Genomic DNA, 20,505 nt, shown 5'->3' with positions numbered 1-20,505 from the left:
CGCCTGGGGTACCATTCTGCCGCTAGTGCTGGGCAAGGATTCCTTGTTACAAGCACTTCTAGCTCAGGGTTGTACTCTTTGGATTTCATCTGGAACAGGAAGTGCTGAAAAAACGTGGAACAGCATCCCCAGAGAGAGAAAAAAATGGGACCAAAAGGCCTCAGGCAGAAGCCATGCAGGTTGTGTTCATGTGGCAGCAGCTCTCACCCGAGGGCTGCCAGCACCAGCAGGGTCCCCACGCTCGGGCCAGCCCGGCCACTCCTGCCCAGGGCACGGCCCAGACCTCCCTCAAACCAGCCCTGACCTCTGGGCTGCCACGGGCTTCCTCAGAGCAGGCAGAAGAGACTTAAAGCCAAAACACAACTGGAGAGTGAGACTCTAGTTTTGCACAGTAGCCACCCTTTGAAGTGCCCGGTAGCTGCACTCAGGAATTGCTGCTCCAAGGTGTATTCTCAGCACAGGAATAAACAGTGTGACTCCATTCCCCAGAAATGGGACCCATGTAATATGAACAGAAAAGCACAGTTGTTCTTTAAGAGCCTTTTAAGTAATAATTCTTCCTGGCCAGAGCCAATACAAATCAGATCATCTAGACATGACATTTTCTATATACAAAAAACATGTAACTTTCAACCTTTCTCTGCTTTTGTATTTAAAAACTTTTTTTTTTTTACAAACAAGGTATGAAACTCACTGTTCAAACAGAGCCATCTCTTTTTCAAACACTGAATGAATCATTCCAACATTCATTTTTCTTTTGTGCAATTTTTTAAAACATTACCTGTACTCCTCAATGTGAGTGCTTCAAAAAAAGTTTCTATTTTTAATAAGCTTCTCAAATTAGGTTTACATCAAAAAATATTCCCACAAGGTATAGTGCTACAAGAAAAGATCCTATCAGTAAAGGTAACACATCTGAAGCGAGGTCGTCTATGTAAAAGAAATTGAACTCTGGAGTAGAGGTGTGCAATGCGTTTGGAATTTCCCTATGGGCACAAAGCAAGGCTGTCCTCAGGACAGGGAATCAAGTGGACATGTAGGCATACACGTAAAAAAAATGCACACATAACTTCTTTGTGTGCAAACAGACACTCTTGCCTGGGTGTGTGTGTGTGCACATATGCATATCTATCTTCATCAACAAATTCTCATTTTGCTATGTATTACAGGATTTGGGGGAGTGGGAGGGTTGGAAAAAGCAGAGAAATTACTGCCTCCACTCTGATGGTATGTTCATTCCCCTTGCTTTTCACATCAGCACTGGTCAGAGCCCACAGTGGACTCTGCTGCTACCTGTGATGATGGGGAGGGAAGAAATGGAAACTGTATGGGTGCATATCCCATTCTGCCTTTGGTCAAGTTTCTGGGACAGAAGTGTTTCAATGGGCCAAATCTCTGCCACCTGCCCAAGGCCTGGTGAACCCCAACATTTTTCCAGCTGCCCAGTTAAGGTCAGGATCCGGCCCTGGTTGAACCACGCTTCAATTTCACAAAAACTTATACATGTGCTTTACAGCAAGCCCCTGAGCAGCTTTCACTGGCCAGCCCAGACCTCCCATGGGCACATGTATAAGTGTTTGCAGAACTGAGTCCCATGACACACAGAGCATTGCACCAAGAGCCACTCTGAAACAACACTATTAGTGTTTAAAAAGATTGAGAATTCGCTCTCCTTGACACAGGCTTTTTTTTTTTTTTTTTAAAGCAGTTGCAAGAAATAACAGAATTTCACCATTTCCTTTTTACTACTGGCAACACACTTTAAAGTAATATAAATCTCTGCAGAGAGTGTATTTTCATGATAACCAACAGCTACAGTACATGCTGAGCCTGCTGCTTTTGTATTGCAATCTAAGTGAGATCTACAAAGTTTAAACCATGAGATGCAGGAAATCCAAACTTGTCTGTAACATTGTACATCCCTACTCCGGAGCAGTAAAAGTGCTGCTTCTGGTCACATCAGTGTACCACACATACGCCAGCCCCATCCCTGAGTAAAAGGTGTGAAAGGTTTCTAAATGTTCCTTGATTTAAGGGAAACAAGAGTAGTGATGTCACTTCCCCATGCTGAGAAAATGACGGGAACGACAGCGAACGAAGCGACAGTGGGACGAAGGAATTAAAGGAATGAAAAAAGGAACATGTGTCCCTCCCCTCCTCCCAAGGTCTGCACCTTCAAGGGAAAGCAAGCCTAAGGGCAAGGTATAAAATGGTAAAATAGGTCAACAGCGACTCCGATTCGGGTCTCGACCAGAGGACTCGAGGTAAGTGACATCAAACTCAAATTCCCCACGATGTGGCCCAGACAAACTGAAACAATGCCTAAGTTAAACGCTATAAGGAACAGTCACTTTATATATATAGATATATAGATAGATGATAGATAGATAGATAGATAGATAGATAGATAGATAGATAGACAGATAGACAGACAGACAAATAGACTTTTTTTTTTTTTTAGAAATCCCTAAAAGAGGTTCTTGTTTTATTTTTCTTTGCCCTGACTAATTTCTTGGTGATTGTATGCATTTTTGTTGTAAACTAAAGAGGCCTGCTACAAAAGGAAAGAAACAAACAGACAAAAAGAAAACTGCTGTTAGTTACTATTGCAAAGCGGCCGCCACGCAGGGCAGAGGCCGAGCCTCCTCCTCCGGCTTCACCTCAGCATCCCGTGGTGTGCAATTGCCCTGGGGATTGATGGCATTCCCGGGCCTGGGGCTGCACTGCAAGGGATGCTCAGTGCCAGAGGGAGAGGCAAAGCCCCACCTTGCAAAGGACTTGGCCCTGGTGGGAGCCAGCTCCTGTGTGCGTGTCCAGGCGGAAGGTGGCACTTGGCCATATGGTTGAGTGCCACCCTCTGCCTGGATGCCATGTAGACATGAATGCATCTCTTTTTTTTTTTTGCTTTATTTTTTTTCTTCCTGGATCTCTTTAAATAACAAATACAAAAAGGGTTCGTGTTTCCCGGGGCAAGGGATCTTCTACCCTTAATATGGTGTGGGTTTTTTGGATGGGGGAGGACAGGGAGGGACTTATTAATGGGGCAGGGAGAAAGGTAGAAAGAAAGAATTCAAGAGACAAAACCAGGGGAAATCAGAAGTTGGTATGAGATCTAGCTAACACCACACAGGTGAGTCTAAGTTGGCACATAAAGTATTGCACATCCTACAAAAGCTAAAGCATGGAAGGGGACAATTGTTTGGAAAGAACCAGTTATTTCAGAATTCCTCAGTCTGAAATACAAGCACAGAACTAATACATTCCTATTGCTCCAAATGTATTTTTTTATTATTATTTTTTTATTTTTTTAGTGTTAGTTGAATAGATCCAGTCAGTTTAACAGCCCCTGCTTCCTTATTAACCACAAATGTGTATGTGTATTGTTTTACTTGAGATTTCTTTTTTTCCAAGTACACGTGAAGTACAGAAATAGTGGTACGACTGTGAACTAAAATCTGTAATTCTTTCTATTCCTTTACCATCAAAGCTTAAAAAAAAAACAAAAAAAAAAACAGGAAACAAAACAAAACAATAAATTGCAAGTGCCCTGAGCAGAGTATATGGAAGATTAAGCAACTTCTCTGAGCAGAAATATTAACAAATAAGCACTAACTAAGCTGTGTGATTGTGAGAAGAAACCCACTCAGCTATTTGGTAGCCTGCCGAGAGGTTAATAAAATTCAAGGAAATTCAAAAAAAGTTTCAAGCTATTTTAAACGTATTTCAACTTTTTGGTGCACCCCAGAATATGGTATAAAAACAATTAGGTCTGGTGTGAGCTAAATTTCAAGTAACAAGTAAAAAGAGTCAAAGATGGGGTTTGGGGTTAACATTTCTTCTCTCAAAGAAAAGCACTGTATTTCAGGGGGGAGGGAAAACAAGACTTTAAATAAATTTGTTCACTTTAGGTTACTGTGTTTCTAATGACATACTTTGATTTCCTGTTCTCCCTGTGAGTACAGCTTCTTCAAAACTACCTGAAGGATGTGAACTCGCCAACCAAAACCGACGACACGAATGCTTGCTCACGGAGGGCCCGAGCGCGATCCCACTGCAATCCCACTGGGATCTTTCAAGAGGCAGCGACAGGCTCTAGCACTCAGCCCCGACACACTTCATACTCGCACCTCCCCGAGGCTTGTGCAGGAGGCTGGGTGCACAGCACCTCAGAGGATCCAGCCCTACCTGGGGAAAGAAAAGACTGAACGCGTGAATCCCCCCCTGCTCCGACTTGGTTTGTACCAAACTCTTGAAATGTCGCCTTTCCAATGGAAAATGATGCAATTAAAATAACAAATAATAATAATATTAATAATAATAAAATAACAATAGGTTTGTTTTCAAAACAAACAAACATCTTGCTTACTTATAGAAATGTTTTTGTTTTTTTCCTGGAAAACTCTCTCAGCAAGTCTGAAGAAAAATTCTCAGAGGTGTCCCGATAGGACCTGGTTCTGTGTGGCCAATACGGTAGAAAGACCGAAAATGAACTCTGAAAGGAACATAACCCTATGAAATGGCCTAGAGCGTAGGCAGGTTAGTGAGTAATTGCTACATTTGTTTATGCTCTCTCAGACCCCCCCCACCCCACAACATTATTAGGTAAAAACTGCAGGAATACCACACAAATGATAAACTCAAGATGTGCAAATTGCAAGATTCTTTAAAGTCCATCTTTTTCAAAAACACTGGACAATGATTTTTTTTCCTCTTTCCTTTTTCTTTCTCTTATTTTTTTTTATTATGTCAGCTCGCATATGCCTCTAACTCTTTCTCAAGCATTAAAGTTTAAAAAGTGCCTCCTATTAAGTAGTCCTTTGTGGACAATGACTGTCACATACTAGTTCAATAATTCACATTCATCCCTTTGAAACCACATTAAAACTTTCAGCATCTTGCCTGTGAGAAAACTTTACATAGTTGCATGTAGTTACAGTGTTGAAGAGATTTGTTTGTTGTTGTTGCTTTCCGAGCAGATTAAAGTGATATACAGTACATACTGAGTGTTAGACCAGGATGCTCAGCAATAAAGTGTGAACAGCATTTTAAGTGCTTAAAGACATTCTAGGTTCATCTTCAACAGCGGATTCCTGTGTCACACACCGCAATTTGAAAAAAGTGGCACCAGTTGTCCATAACCATGAACTAAAACCAGTACTAGAGTTAAAGACAAAGATTTGCAACCTAACTGCAAACGATGGATGCCTGTGATCTCAAAGGGGCAGTCTGCGTCTACCTCGTGGAAGCAAATGTCAATGGCGTAACCCGGTCGATTTGTCTAACACTGCACAGAAACAGGAGTGAGCCTGAGCCAGGCGCATCCGCAGAGCCAGAGGCACAGCCACGCACACCCACCCACCCACGCACACGCACGCACCGCCCCCGCCCCCGAGGAAAACCCTGCAGGGCCACCACGCCACGGTCCCTGCAGCCTCGCCGCCCCGACTCCAGGCAATGGAACTGCACTAGCAAGCAGAAGGGAAATGTGGTGTGGCAGTTTGCTTCAGGAATAAAAATCAGTGCAGTCAGACCCCATGGGGGAAAAATATATATATACATATACACACACACAAATATATATATATATATATATATAGATAGATAGTAGAGCCTTGAGTAAGAGTTGGCTTGTTGTTGAAAACATCAGAGACTGATCCTTTCCAGTAACACACCCAAGGGTTGTGTCCTCAGCATCCACCTGGGGTGAGGAAACCTCATCACCAACCCGCCAGAGAGCGGCCGTCCCGCCCTGGGGGCTGGCACGCGCCCACACACACACACACACACACACGCACCCCATGTTTGACACACACCTCTGCTACAGTTCCCTTCTCCTCACCTCCCCCCAAAAAAACTAGAACAGGAACCAAAACAACAAAACAAACACAAAAAAAAAAAAAAAAAAAAAAAGGAAAAAAAAGAAAAACAACAGCGACGAAAAGAAAACAAAATCACAGCTGGACCCTGTCCTACACGAGGTGTTAGAAAACAGGAGCCATGACAACACATTCATTTCCACTAAGGGTGTGTGAAGCAGATACTGCCCCTTCTGTAGCTCTCGATAAACCTAGTCACTGACAAACACTTGTGGAAAAACATATGCACCAGTCTCCTGCATAATACCAGCTGCAACTATAACAACAAGGTTATAACATAAACCTAAAATAAGATGATAACATGTAAATACTGGGTTATTTAGTCTACAGTACAGTAATCTGGATAAAAATGACAAGGGATAGCCTAATTTCCTTTCCCCAAACGACTTTTACTTTCCTACGTTGGATCGACCTTCAATGCAAATCTTAACCTCCTGAGGAATAAAAGAAGGCTTGGGAAGAGTCAAAGGCGGCTCCTCTTCTGATTTCTCTAGTTTTCGTGTTTCAGGGGCTGACCACCTCCTCTTCCTCGTTGCTGGGGGCTTGCTGGGTTCTGTTTTGGTGAGCAAAGGTGCTGCAGGCAATCCTATTTTGTCCGGAAACTTCAGTTCACCGTTCTCAGCTAACATCTGTGCGCTTCCCTGATTAATCCCGTTTTCCTGCTCCGCATACCTGTGTCTACTTCCAACTAGACTGTCATTCTTTGAATGCTTCAGCAAGATACTAGCTGAGTCCATGGGCTGGCCCTTTTTAATAGAGCCGTTCTTCAGGTTCTTGAGTGTGAGCGATATGCAGACATCCCCCACCGAGAGTTTGGAGCATGGCAAATCAAAGAGCTGGCTGGTTCTTTCGGGGCAGCAGGATGACCAGCCTTGTCCAAATACAAAAAAAGGGTATTCTACCAAGACTTCCACGCTGACCTGCAGAAAGAGACGGGACAACACAAGGAGACAGAGGGAGAGAGAGAGAGGAAAGCATGAGATCACTCCATGAGCCCTCACACATGTGCAGTGCTTGCCACGGGGGAGAGGGATAAAGTTGGAATTGCAAAGGTGATGTTCAGTTTCCACACAATCAGAAGTCTGGTCACCAGACTTCAGGCCAGCCCTTGTCACACAACTGTTAATACGTTCTCTGAGCTCAGTATTTCATAGAACAAACCTCAGCAGCAATCAAGCTTTACCTTTATCCAGCCACTCAGACAGGCATAAGAGTTAGAACAGCTTCGATGTCTGGCAAGCTGTTTCCCACCATCCCCTTGTGGTACCCAGGACCTGTAATTCAAATCTAGAGACTTTTTCCAACGAGAGGATGGCTCAAGAGGAGCTCTCAGCTCTGACACAATTTCCTAAATGATCACAGGAATGTCATCCTACTCTGGTCTGAACAAGCATTCACTGAGCAGTGTGAAAGGGTGAAGGCACTCTGATTGCCAGGGGAAGGCCATGAGCACGTACAGAGTTGTAGCCATAAGAGCAGCAAGTGAGAGCCTGCAGTCTGTTACCAGTCCAGTCTCCTCCCTTCCACCCTGCTGCAGAGTTTACCTCCTGCACTTCCTCAGGGAGGTGGTCATCCCTCCTCCTCCTGCAATTCCTGTACCCTGTCTCCTTTTCTGTATCATGTTACTTTTCCCCTTGCTTCACTCCACTTTAAAGACACATCTGGACACATTAGGAATCCTATCTAACCATATTACAGGGAGCTGCCATAGCCAGAACAGACCAACAGCAGGTGCCCCCTGCTCCCTTGACCTTGCGAATGCTGGACCTTGAGTTCCCAATATGATAAAACACCTGATAAAAACCCGATAAAATACCCACTTATCTTTGCACGTGGTAGCAGTCCAGCACTCACTGCAGGCTCAAACACTTGATCTGGACTCATGTGATTTTCAACCCATGGGGCTGATTCCACCCCCTCTCCAGCACACTACAAAGAGTGCAGGAAATTCTGACTAATACTTCTTTAAAACTTGGCACGTGTTTTTTAACTGCTGCCTGTCACACCAGTGAGGTCTGCAACTGTAAGAGACTGGCTTGTGCTGAAGACAGATACCCACTGCTCTGCTCCCATGGTCCTCATGTCCCCTGGAGCTCTTCTCAGGCATGGGGGCAGGATCTCACAGTGTTGGTGTAACCCTCATTTGGTAGGGAAAAAAGAGTAGGACATCACCTGAATACATGTGCTCACCTCATTTCTGAGCCATTCAGCAGGCATAGACTATTCCAGCTGCCTGGAGAGTCTTCCCTCTCCAGGACCATGGACTCACTTAAAAGAAATATCACAGTAGCCTTGTGAAAACACCTTTCACCTCTGGGAATGAGTAACACCCAGCACGGCCTTGCATCATTAAAAATGCATTTCGGCACAGAAGCAGTTTGAGATGCACACTGCACTCCAGTGTTCCAACACATTTGTTCATAATATTAAGTGGGAACCTTGGGATGAAGTTGCACGGTCTGTCTCACAGAAGAGGTTGGACTCTATGGAAGCACTGCTCCCAGCAGCCCTGCCCCCTCCCTGCTAGCAATGCCACCCCCACAGCTGCCCCCCTGCAAGCAAGGCCCCTGGTAGTGCCCCTCACACCCCACCAGCTCCACAGCCCTTTTGGGCAAGAAGACTTTCTCAGCAATGTCCAACAGCTCAGAGATAGATGCTCCAGAACCAGGAAATAAATGATTCCCACCAGATGTTGAAACAGCCAACTGCTGTTTATGAAAGGGTTGATTCTGTTAGAAAAAACCTAATTGAGTCTATAAATATATGCTATATACTTCTGCAACTAGGCCAGCGGATAGCACTGCATCCATTATCCTGCCAACTCCACCTGCCCAGCACAATAAGCCACTGTACAAGGAATTTCAAAAGGAGCAATTTAGAGGCATAAGATACTACATCAATTTTTGTCATGCTAAACCTTTTCCAACCAGAACTATTTCCCAACAGTCAAATTACACACACTGTAATAGTGGAAAGGGACCTGACTAGAGTCCTGGTTTAAGGTCTGAACTATGGAGAAAGTGGGGTGAGGTAACCATGAAAGCTCCATCCCTTCATGTCGCTGGATAGAAACACTCCAGAACCAGGATTTCTAGAAATATCTGCCCAGAGCTATTCCTATCCTGTCTATACATCTCAGTTTAACTGGAGTCTAATCAGGAGAAGTACTGAGTATCCAGCATCTCCCATGGACTTACATGAAAACTGCTGTCTGCACAAGAACTACAGGCTGTCTCCAGGCATGGATCATCTGGTGGACACAGCTTTCTCCTTTATATTGCTTTTTCTCACCTCTCTTTCTGCCTGCTGCATTTTTCTTCTTTCTTTTTCTACTTTTCCATCCTCGTTAAAAGCTATTTGTATCTGTGGGAATCATGCTTGTGTGCATCATCCTCACCAACACACAAGTTCCTCTTGATGACAACTCACTTCCACCACACATTATGCTCTTTTTTTTTAATGTAGCATCCAAAACACTTGCCTGAAGGGTTGATCACTGAAACACATGCCAGAATTGGTGATGGTAATCATGAACAACACCAAAGATGATGGAATGCTGGAATTTCCACGCTTTGGTAACACTGTGCATGTACTACTATTGGTTTGAAATGGGTTCCCTCATGTATTATCAAGCCCTGTTTAGCTGTCTGCTTCTGAATTCAGCTAAGGAGGGATTTGAGGCAACCATCCTCTAAAAACAATAGTAGATTAAGACCTTTGAAGTGTGAAAATTCAGTAAAAACACCCTCACAAAATTTTTTCTGACCTATGCATTAAACACAAACCCCCTTATTTTAAAAGCTTCCCCCCCCACCCACCCCTCCAGTATTTTGCCATGATTATTATAGGAGAGAAAGAAATTTAGAACTTTTCTACCTAGTGGTGTGAGGATGAAGAAAGAAACAAACATGTTGGTTCTTCTCAAAGCATACTGAGGCTCTACAGCAAGCTACATTTATATTTCTATTTGTTAACACTGACTAGTGAAAACACCCGAAACTCCTCAGTGCAGCCACTGAAATCTGCAATTTTCTATAACCCTTTGTAATTTTTATTTCTCAGCCAAACTCAGTAGGCAAGACAGGATTAAGACAGTTTAAGAAACCCCAGCTGGAGCTGGAACACAGATACTAGGGGCTGGCAGATCTGATGCCCAGGAAACATGCTTGCCATCATTTAGAAACACAACTTTAGTCTTGGGCCTTGCTGCTACAACCAAAATAACAAGTAGGAAAGCAAAAGGTGCCTAATGAAAGTGGTTCATGTGAACAATATTTTAATAAATGCAAGCATATATTTTCCAATTAAGTGTTTTTCTCCATAATGCTATTAAAATGTGATGAAACTAGGAGTGGCGGACTGGAAGCAAAGAGAAGGAAGCAGTTCTGGAAACAATGTGCAATTAAGCAGCAGAGCTCTCCACTGAAGGCCTTGCTGTGGGTGCTGAAAGGCTCCTCGGGCCTAAAAACAACTGGGTGGATTCACAGAATAGAAGCTCTGCTTCTTACAGAGAGAAGCCTCTGCAGTGCCATGCTCCCACACAACCTTCCTTATTCAGAAACTTCAGGAGTTGTAATGTTCCCCCCGCACTCCGATGCCTTCACAAGAGTGGATTTCCTGTAAGATTTTTCCAGGCAGCACCTCGTGCCACGGCAGCACTGTCCAGCACATGGTGTGACTGGGCACCCCCCAGGGCTGCATCTACCCCAGTTCAGTCCACTGTCACTACAGCAAAGGCAGGCAGGGCTGGAACGTCAGGGGCTGCTGCTCTCTGCAGTCACGCGATCCCGGAATTTCTCAAGAGAAGCCACCTCTCGTTCCAGCAGAGCACAGGCTGCCACCTCTATCACGTGAGCTGTGTCATCTGCTGCGCTCCCAGAGCTCAGCAACGTGAGGACAGACAGTCAGCCATCACTTGGAGACAAAAGGACTTACTGTCTGTGACCAGGACACAGAGATCACATGAGGGGAAGGCTGGGAGAGATCTCCATCTGCAGCAGTGAACTGAGTCAACATCTCTTTCTGTGTCTGTTACAGTGACAAAGATAAGGAAAGGGGAGCTCAAAGAAAATGCAACCATTTGTGGGTGCATTGAAAGATGTAACGGGAAAACTAAACAAGATGAAGTCTAAAACCATATGCATTGAACTAAACTAGTTAGGGCTACTAACTGGATACTATAATGCAACTTTCTCATCTCTAGTGGTTATGATTCTAGTTTGGTTTTGTTGGGTTTTTGGGTTTTTCTTAAAAGGAAAATTAAAAACTACATGCTCATCTTTTCTATTTAATCTATACATTAGAAGTTATCAAGAACTGAAATGTAGCATTTCAGAGAACTTATTTTGCATAGCCTGTGTGTTTTGACCTTAACATCAAGGGAGGTGAATTACTGGTTTCTGTCTTCTCCTAGCAGCAAAAGGACAGACAGGTAATAATGATGAAATTCTTCTTACAAAAATAATGTGAAATTCCAAAGATATGTAGATCCAGGGGTCTTGTCTTCTAGGCACCTTGAATGCAGAGGAGTAGCAGCTGGATTCTGGCCCTGTTGATACTTATTTGACTTCTTAATTCAGAGCTGGGATGCTGTGAAATGGAAACCTAGCATCCCTCCAAGGGTAAAGACAGTTAGTGCAGTTATTTCAGTTATTAAGGCCTTCAGGTGCGTTGATTTTCCTCTAGGTTTCCATACCTGGAAGAAGGATGGATTCTCCAGGTGACTGGAGGACTGGAAAAACAGGGGAGATGACCCCTTTCTGCCTAAGTGCTGTGCTGGGGAGGGCCAGCTGTGGGCTTGCAGTGACATGACACAATAGTAGCTGCCCAGTGCCTCCCTGTTTACATATGCTCAGCTGAAAATAACCTCCTACCTCCGTCCCTCAACTGGGGAGAAAATTAGCTAATGTCTGCACAGAGCCTGAAAATACAGATTCATCAATATTATAATGACTTCCCAGAGATCCCTGGGAGGAGTAAGTAAGTGAGCCAAAGCTAATGATAACAACACTATTTTTGTATGGCACTTACTCTTTACAACTTCCACTCCCTTGGTAATACCACTCGAAAAGCTCCCTCCTTGCAGAAGCACGTATGCAAGTGAAACTCAATTGTAATGAAATACTCGGTGGAGCTGCACTACACACGCAGCTCTATCCCCCTGCACTCTGGAGTCAAGAGCTCTATTTCAGCGCGGCAGCACCGCAGTGCCAGCGCTCAGAGCAGCGCGACCAAGTACTGCTCTTGCAGAGAGAAGACTGCTCTTCACAGAGACAATTTGCTAAGGAGTAATGACTGCTGCACACCTGCACATGAGGCTGAACACTTCCAGAGTGCCACGGCAGGCTAAGGGTGAGGGCACAGAGACTTCAAGCATGTAGAAATGCACGATCTCTCTCTCTCTCTTTCCCCCCTGCCCCAAGGCAAAGAAAAACCAGCAGTCGTCCCTGCTATGCAGGGGCACAGCCGATCTGGGAAGAGACCCAAGTCCTGAAATCTGCAGGAAACCTAAATTAAACTCCCATTTCTAATCATATCTTTACGTGACTTGCCCTCCATTCTGGAAGCATCCCCGGTGGGAAGCACAGCTGGGGAGTATTTCGGCTGCGATGATGTCAACCCGCTCCTGATAGGCTACTCTGTAAGGTGACACTTCACTGGGTGAGACCCGTGTGCCAGGACTGGATTGTACAGCCTCGGACCTGCTCCTTTCTGCCAGAGGATGGCACTCCACCCCCTGCAAAGGCACAGCTCTTCCCAGGACTGCAGCCCACTGCCTGCCTTGGCAGCGCTGTGACCGGGACACGGCACTAACTCTACCTGCTCATTTGTACCTCTTCTGCTGTGCAGACACTGACGGCCTGGCTGCAGGCAGAGAAATGCAAGCAAGATGACAATTGCAGAGTGGACACTGCTAGTTCTCATCATTCAAGGCATCACAGCAAATTATAGTATCTGGTCCTGATCCAAGGACAGTTCCTCTAACCATGATGCCTGAGATGCGCTAAAATATACTGGGGAAAAAATTGAGTCTCTATACAGAAAGCACCAGAGGCTCAACCTCAATCAGCTGTGCAGATGCAGGCACGTACATGAACAAACCCCACACAGGGAATGTGCCTGTTTGACTTGAGAAGGAGGACATGCCACGTGTACTGATTTACCATGTATGTACACTTGGGGAAGGACAAGGCACAGGCTGCTGAGACTGTAGGAAATTTTCTGTGTGATCTGCTCCTTGGTACCATCACTGTTTGCTTTTCTCCTTCAAACCATCAGCCTGAGGTGTGTTACTACCTGTGTCCATGTCCACCTCCTCTCATTCTCCCTCTTTCTCATTCTGCTTCTTCAGCGCTGAGGCTGCAGCATCAGAGGTGCAGATGGTGGAGTTCACAGCACTTGCACCAAAACAAAAAGATTTCCAAGGGACTGAGTACCTCTAGGAAGCCAAATGCTACACAGCACATTTGAACTTTCCAGCATCAACCAAGAGAATCTAAATTGCTCAGAAAATAGACAGCATCAGGATAACGCTTTAAAATCAATATGCACTCGTTCTCAACCTAAAAACACCTCTGGAAAGTTACAGGTTTTCTTCCTGCTTTGCAAACACAGAAACAAAGGTCAGAAGTACAGCCTGCCCAGACAGCTAGACAGTTTTTCCTTCCAAATTGCACTTGACCACAGAGTTTACATGAGCCATGCAATGTTAAAACCACCTTCAAGCGAAGCCTCAGTAAAACTCTGTAGTGTGTTTCAGTAACTTATGTGCACGAGAACATTCCCAGGCAGCTCCAAGTTTTTAAGCCATGGAAATTCACTGCCTTGTGCCCTACCTATCTCTATAGGGTAGGTTTGGATCTGATTCTATCATGACCTTTCTGGTGTGAATGGTAAAAATCACCTATCAAAATGAAAAATGTAACCTTTCATACTCCTTACATTATCTGGTATTTTAATCAAAATCCAAGAAATTCACATAAGTCTTCCTGTGACTTCTCCAGCTATAAAAGAGACCCAAAGAGTCTACATTTATCACCAGTGTGACCTGATGGCTCCACCAGCACAGCGAGTGGGATGATTTTTAGTCTACAGCTTGAATCACAGAGGGATGAAGAACCAAGCCCAAGTGGATCCAAAGCAAGGGAGCTGTGAAGCGGCCTGGGGGGCCAGAGGATGCATGCCAGTCCAACCCCCCCAGCCCATCATGCGTTGCCATTACCTGTGCTCGATGCTCCCCCACCGCAAACTGTATGACGGCGATGCCTGGGCTATGGCTGTCTTCGATCCTCTCCACAGTGCTGGAGTCTATTTTCAGGTCGTTGCTGATTTCCGCACTCTGTATGAAGTCTTCTGTTTTCAAGTCCTCTACTTTCTTCAGCTCCCCGTTGGCCAGCTGGATGATCGACCCCTTCATGAAGTAAGGGGGCAGCGTGGGGGGCGCGGCGGCAGGGGAGGCGATGGACTGCACCACGGGCAGGTGGATCTGCGCCTGCACCATGGTGGCCTGGTAGGCAGGCTGGGTGGTGAGGGGCTCCGCGCTGAAGTTGTCGCTCTTGGGGACGGCGGTGGTGACGAACGTGTGAGGCACTGCTGCAAACTGAGGAGACGACGTGACGATCGCAGGCGCGACTCCCGACGGCTCGACGTCCGCGCTGCCGACCGGGATCAGCAGGGACTGGGTGCCCGGGATCACCAGGTGCTGCGGCAGGCTGCTGGGGTAGCCGATGGCTTGCTGCTGCCCGCTCAGGTAGCCGATCACCGGCGGCTGGGTCCCGGTGTAGAAAGCAGTCGCCGGCAGCCCCACGGGGAGCTGCTCGGAGGCGCTGTGGGTGGTCTGAATGACAGTGTGAGGGGACAGCGTGGCCACCGCCTTCACCCCCTCATGGCCCAGAGCCTGCTGCGGAGACAAGGCGTAGGACCGGTGAGTTGGCTTTCCTAAGTGCAAACTTCCCTTGTCGTTGAGGGCTGAAGGAGAGGTCTCACGGTTGGCGGCCTGCTGCACCTCCATGTCTGCTGTGGGCGTGCTGCTGTTGGGGACCACCATGACAGAGGCTCGGACACCTGAGGAATCCCGCACGCCGTACTCGGCGGGGCTCGAGTGGACCACCACGTGCCTGGTCTCGTAATGATGGGGAGCTGGTTTATTGCCTGCTTTGACTAGACCCATGTCGGCAGAAGGCGAAATGCCGTACCTCCGGCTCTTCTCTATCTCGCCGTTCAGTACCTCCTTGGCCTGCATTGCCTGCAGCCGGCTGCTCTCGGGTTTCTTGGGGGCATCCCTGGTGACAAAGTGGCCCCCCGAGTCAGTGTACTGCACCACCACTTGGGAGGAAGGGCCGAGGGTGAGGGTGTGCGGGATCACTGTCTGATGTGGGTGCAGGGGGACCGGGATGGTTGGAGGAGAGACATTTCTGACAGCGCCCTGGGAAGAGCTGGAAATGTGCACGTACTGGTTCTGCTGGGTGGGTGGAGGAGACCCAGCAGCAATCAGTCCAGGCGTCCTGACCAGGTGCGGCTCAACTTTGTGCCCCTGCTGGCTTAAGCCGCTCATGCTGGCCAGCAAAGTGGAATAAGCCTCCAGCTGGGAGCGCTGGGATGGAGTGGTCGCAACGGCTGTGGCCGCCGCCACGGCGCCAGTCGCAGAATTGGCTGTCGGGGAAATCAGCTGTGAGGGGATGAATCCGGTGTACGATCCACTGTATTGGGGCCCGACAAACTGGAAGGTGTGCTGCAGGTGAGTGTACTGCACGGGGGAAACGGGGGTCCCTGACTGGGAGAGGGCGGGCGAGTACACCGTGGGAAGAGTGGTAGAGGTTGGAACGGACCTGGGCGCGCTGGGCGGGGAATAGTCCAGCCCTGCAGACAGTGACTTGTGCAAACCCTGCTGCAAGCCTGCCTCCACCGAGGAGGTGCCCCCGGGCCGGTGCCGGCCCCCCAGGCCGCCCTGGCCACTGGGTGTGCTGGGGAGCCATGCCAGGTTATCTGCACGGTGGTTCTCGTTTGGCAGGACCGGCTTCACCTCCGAAGGCAGGCTGGTGGCAGGGATTTCTCGCTTCTTAGGTGGCAGGCATTCATTGCTCCGCTCTTGGTTGGATTTCATCTTTCGCCGTCCCCCCTCCACTGTGCTTGCTTCACTGTCTGGCTGGCTCTGATTTCAGTCTGATAAACGGAAAGTCACATTTGATTTCTGCAGGGGATCCAGTGACTTCATGAGGAATCATCTCCCTGTGAGCACGATCCTCCGACAGCTCCTCTGGATTCTGCAACGGAAGGGTGGGCAAGGGAGACGGGAGTTAAATTGTCAGCCGTGAGAAATGAAAACAAATAAGCAGACATCCTAAATCAGCAAACAGGAAAAAGACCTCTGGAAAAAATAATAAAAATGGTCAGGCATTGCCACTCTCATATCAAGGAGCAGCTGACAGCTAGTTATGCTGTAAACAGCAGAAAAATCCTGGGCATGTCTGCTAATGCATCAAGAGAACATTTTAATATTTAGGCATATGAGAAACAACCTAGCTGTAACTTGCCACATTTAGCAGCAGCCATTTACTTCCCAAGGCCCATTCTCCTTCCTTTATAAAAACCTTCCATGTCTCTATGGTGCCTGCTTTGTTCTTCCAGCCTCTTCTTCCCCTGTAATGATGACACTGCCTTCACCCTAACGTGTCCTAAAAAAATGTGGGAGCACAGCAGGGAGACAAAATATTGTCAGCAACAAGTCACTGTGAGTGGTGCAGAGGGAAGGTGGTGGGTCACTCCTAAGGCCCTGAAGCCCAGAGACAGCAGCAGGGTGACTTCACGTGACAGCACACAGGGCTGTGGAGGCAGCAGCTGCCTCCTGTCCCCACACCACAGCTCATTACAGGGACACGTGTGCTTCATCTCCCAGTCTGGCAATGAACCTCAGCCACACGAGCTATTTACAGCAGCAGCCCAGAGCCAGGGATGGATCTGAGCCAGGTTTTTGATGTCTGGTGGGGTTTTTTTGACCCAGTGCTTTGAACTCCCTCTGCTACTGATGCCTCACATTCAGGTGTCCAGGCAGGACTCTGATGGAAGGAGCTCCCTGTCACATGCAGGTAGGCCAGAGCCAGGTGCTGGCACCATATCCATCTCTGGCAGGATCCAACCCCACTGTTTCTTAGCCACTGCTGAACCACAGAGGCTGTGGGTACCACACACACAGCCATGGCCACAGGTCCAAACACCAAGCAAACTACTCAGCCTTGGGGCCCAGAACTGCTCAAAAAACACAATTGAGTTTCCTGACCCAAATTATGAGCCCTCACTACTGTAAAAACTAATGGTTTTATACTGAGCTGATTTTGCTATTGGAGCAAGTAAGTTGCTTTCTCTGCATTACCTATTTCATCCAAAGGCAACAAAGTCTTTCTAACTCTTCCATTACCTGCTAAAAAAAATACTGTAACCAAAACACATTTACTGTCTTCCTGAAAACCACCTTGCCTTGCCTAATCAACCTTCACGGAGAGTGAAACTTCTCCTCAGCCCCTGCTCAGCCACCACCTGTCATCTGCATTTCTGGCTGTTTTGAAAGTTGGGCAAGAATGGGTGATGAGAAACTGCACACCTCGCAGGAATAGCAGATCAACAAGAAAAGCATGCATTACATGTAAGAAAAATAGAGAGAAAGAATTAAGAGTGGATGTGAAAGAAGATGGAAATAGGATACAGCCCACTTTAAAGGGAATGCTGAGCAGCAATAATGATACTTATCTTATGGCAAGTAATATTCCTTTGGGGGATTTCTTTCCCTGCTGCCTCACTTCTAATGAACAATAAGCCTGATGTTTATATGCGTATGAAGTACTTTGAAGACACACTAGACTCAGATTAAACCTATCTTTAAAAGCACTCTTTACATTTATGGTCCTCCAAGCTGCTGTAAGTCTGCAGGAAAAGTCCAAACCTTCTAATGGTTTGATACAATCAGTCTTGAGTTAATTATTCCATTCTTTAAATATTGATAAACAGTAACGAAACACCAATAGCTAGAGCTGGGGAAGGGGTATAAAGCACTGTTTCAGGGTAGATTCCCTGGCTTTGAGGAGATACGGAGGATGAAAGAACTCAGGGCAGCTTCAGACGTGCAAGGGCTGGTGACACGCAGAGCGCAGCAGCCCAGGCACTATCCTGACCTGCCCTGGTCTGTCAGCACCATCACCTCGGCACCGCGACTGCGGCGAGGGCAGCCAGGAGACAGGGACATGGTCCCTGCTAGATCAGCACGGGCCTTCCCCTCCTCCCAACAGTTGCTCAGCGTGCCCTGGCAACAGCTAAAATTATTATATTACACATGACTTACAGATTTTTCTTTTTAAGTTCGACTAAAAATAAAACTGCCGAGCTCACATTTGCGCAGTCATCCTTGGTTAACTTTAGCTCTCTGTAGCCTTCTGCCCAGGGCACTTGGCTTGGGTAGGTAAGTCAGCAGATCCCAGCCCAGGCAGCTGCCCAGGGGGGACGTCCTCAGCATGGGGTACTCATCCTGCTCCCCTCTGCCATGGGGAGTTTGTGATGGGCTTGGACCATCCCCCAATCTCTTCTGGAACATGAGCTGCAAATCCAGAATTTAAATACGCTCCCACGGGGAAAAGCTGGAAGCAGAGGCAGAGGGCGGGCTTCTCTTGTCTGCAACAGAGCAGGGACCTTGTACATGGGACTGAATAGGGACAGGCTCTTTTGCTGTGATGGGTAAACCAGGCTCCCCAAAACCAGTAGTTCCAAAAGTCTGAGGCATCTGCTGAGGGTTCAGCTTCTCCGCACCCAAAGTAGTACTATGAAGCTCTATGAAATGGGGTGAAGTTTTATTACACAGGAACTGAAGCAAAGATTTTATTCTGCTAAATAGCATTGAACCACTGAGGTTTGGATGGCCTCCAGTGTCAAAGCTAACATCCTTCAAAAATATCAAATACTAACTCTTTTGGGTTGTGCATTTTGGTTTCTTTGGTGTAAATCTTTCAGATGGCTGACTTCATCTTTACCAGTAACAAAAGGGCTGCCCAGAATCTCCTGGAGAACACAGGAGGAATTAATAAATTTAATGGAGACAAGGGATAAGGCAGCCATAGAGCAGTGAATACTGCCCCACTTTTCCAAACTCAAGCACTTCACAGTGAGACTTTGAACTCTTAACAGACATAGGACTGCAAAATAGGATTTGCAAAAAATGCAAATATGCAGCATGAAACAGCCTACTTCTACTTCAAGACCTAAAAGTAAAACAGTAACTTTTCAGCATAATTCAAGTTCCAGCAACAGTAAAGATAAGACAGGGCCGATTTTGCTTGGGAAGCAATGAAAGAGACAACCCAAACAACAGCGTCTCAAAGGCAAGAGGTACAAGACCTGGTTAAACAGTTTCTTGCTGGCTGTCCTAGAAAGATGAACGCCTGCCTTCTGTGGTGTGCCGCAGGGTTCATTATTTGTATGCTTGCTTTTTTTTTTTTATTCAAGACATTTTTCTGAGACTCTGGAGCTTTCCTTTCTCTTCAATTTTAGAGCTGTCAATCACGATTTGTAAGATATGCAAACAAGCAGGAAACACCAGGTGATTTTTTGCTCCTGTGTGTGTGTCACAAGTGCGTGCGTGTGTGCAGGCATGTGTAATTATGGCTGGGAAGGTAAAAGGGACAAAGAGATCAGGGAGAGCAGCTGGACTTTGGTATCTCTGGCAGTGAGTACACACGGAACATTGCTAAACTGTCTGGACAGCCAGTGTCCGCTGGCAGTCTGCCCACACTCAAATTCCTGGAAAGGCTTAAGGCAGAAAAATAATCACTTGGAGGAGTCACCATCTGGGCTTGCTCTGGTCCCAGAGGGATTGCTCACTGGAGCTCGGGATGTGCATTTTCATGCAAAACTCCAGCGTCTCCTTGCAAGGCACTTCAAATCTCACTATGTTTCCCAAAACAGCATTTTTCTACTTATTTCATCTAATAAATTTAAAACACTGGAGAGGATATTGGGTTACAGCTTCAGATGCTGACCTACTTTATTTATCTGCAGTTCACTGCAACAAAGGTAAAACCAGCAATGCAAGCATCCAAACACAGCAACATGCTGTGTGCCACCACCCAGGACTGAATCTTGTGGTGCAGAGAAGTTGGGGCCAGAAGCACAAACCACAGCAGCTCCTGGCTATGCAAACGGTGGGACGTCCACTGCCTTGAGACATCAAGCACTTTCTCTGTCCCATGGTGAAGCTAACATCTTTTTGGGTCTCTAAACCTCCTTCAAAAACCTGGTCCCTGACCTTTCTGCAGTTGCCAGCAAGCTCACACCACCATGTGCCACCAGGAGGAAGGACTGCCCCAAGGGGGGCAGTCGTCAGCTTCCAGCTTCAGGGATACTCAATTAAACCAGCCACTTATCGTCAAAAGGCTCCTTTGACCGTAAATCCTAAAAACACAGGAGTTTCAACTTCCACTTTTCAGCTCCAAGTGCGACCAGCAAACTCTCACATGTATCCGCGCACTACATAAACTGCGTTTCCTCCACCAGGCACTGTTGCCCTGCCTGGCACGCAGATGTTAACGCAACACTCGCAGAGCCGAGCCCGATACGCGGCTCTCTGTGCCTGGGGTGTTACCGGGCAGAT

At 46.9% G+C, this 20,505-nt stretch overlaps 1 protein-coding gene across 10 annotated transcripts in view; it reads right to left on the bottom strand.

The window, feature by feature from the left end:
• Positions 1–3,055: 3,055 nt before the first annotated feature.
• ATXN1 (ataxin 1) overlaps positions 3,056–20,505 on the bottom strand; it is a 280,012-nt gene continuing 262,562 nt past the window's right edge. For all 10 annotated transcript variants that reach the window (XM_056483719.1, XM_056483721.1, XM_056483716.1 and 7 more), the window contains 2 exons: positions 14,098–16,138; positions 3,056–6,796 (listed from right to left, as the gene is read on the bottom strand). In XM_056483719.1, coding sequence (XP_056339694.1) covers positions 6,266–6,796; positions 14,098–15,978 — 2,412 coding nt within the window. In that variant the 5' untranslated portion in view covers positions 15,979–16,138 and the 3' untranslated portion in view covers positions 3,056–6,265. The remainder of the gene's footprint in view (positions 6,797–14,097; positions 16,139–20,505) is intronic.

The sequence above is a fragment of the Oenanthe melanoleuca genome, chromosome 2 (assembly GCF_029582105.1).
Source record: "Oenanthe melanoleuca isolate GR-GAL-2019-014 chromosome 2, OMel1.0, whole genome shotgun sequence".
NCBI classification, from domain to species: Eukaryota; Metazoa; Chordata; class Aves; order Passeriformes; family Muscicapidae; genus Oenanthe; species Oenanthe melanoleuca.
The sequence above is the reverse complement of the archived record's forward strand: the minus strand, read 5'-3'. Positions and strand labels throughout refer to the sequence as shown.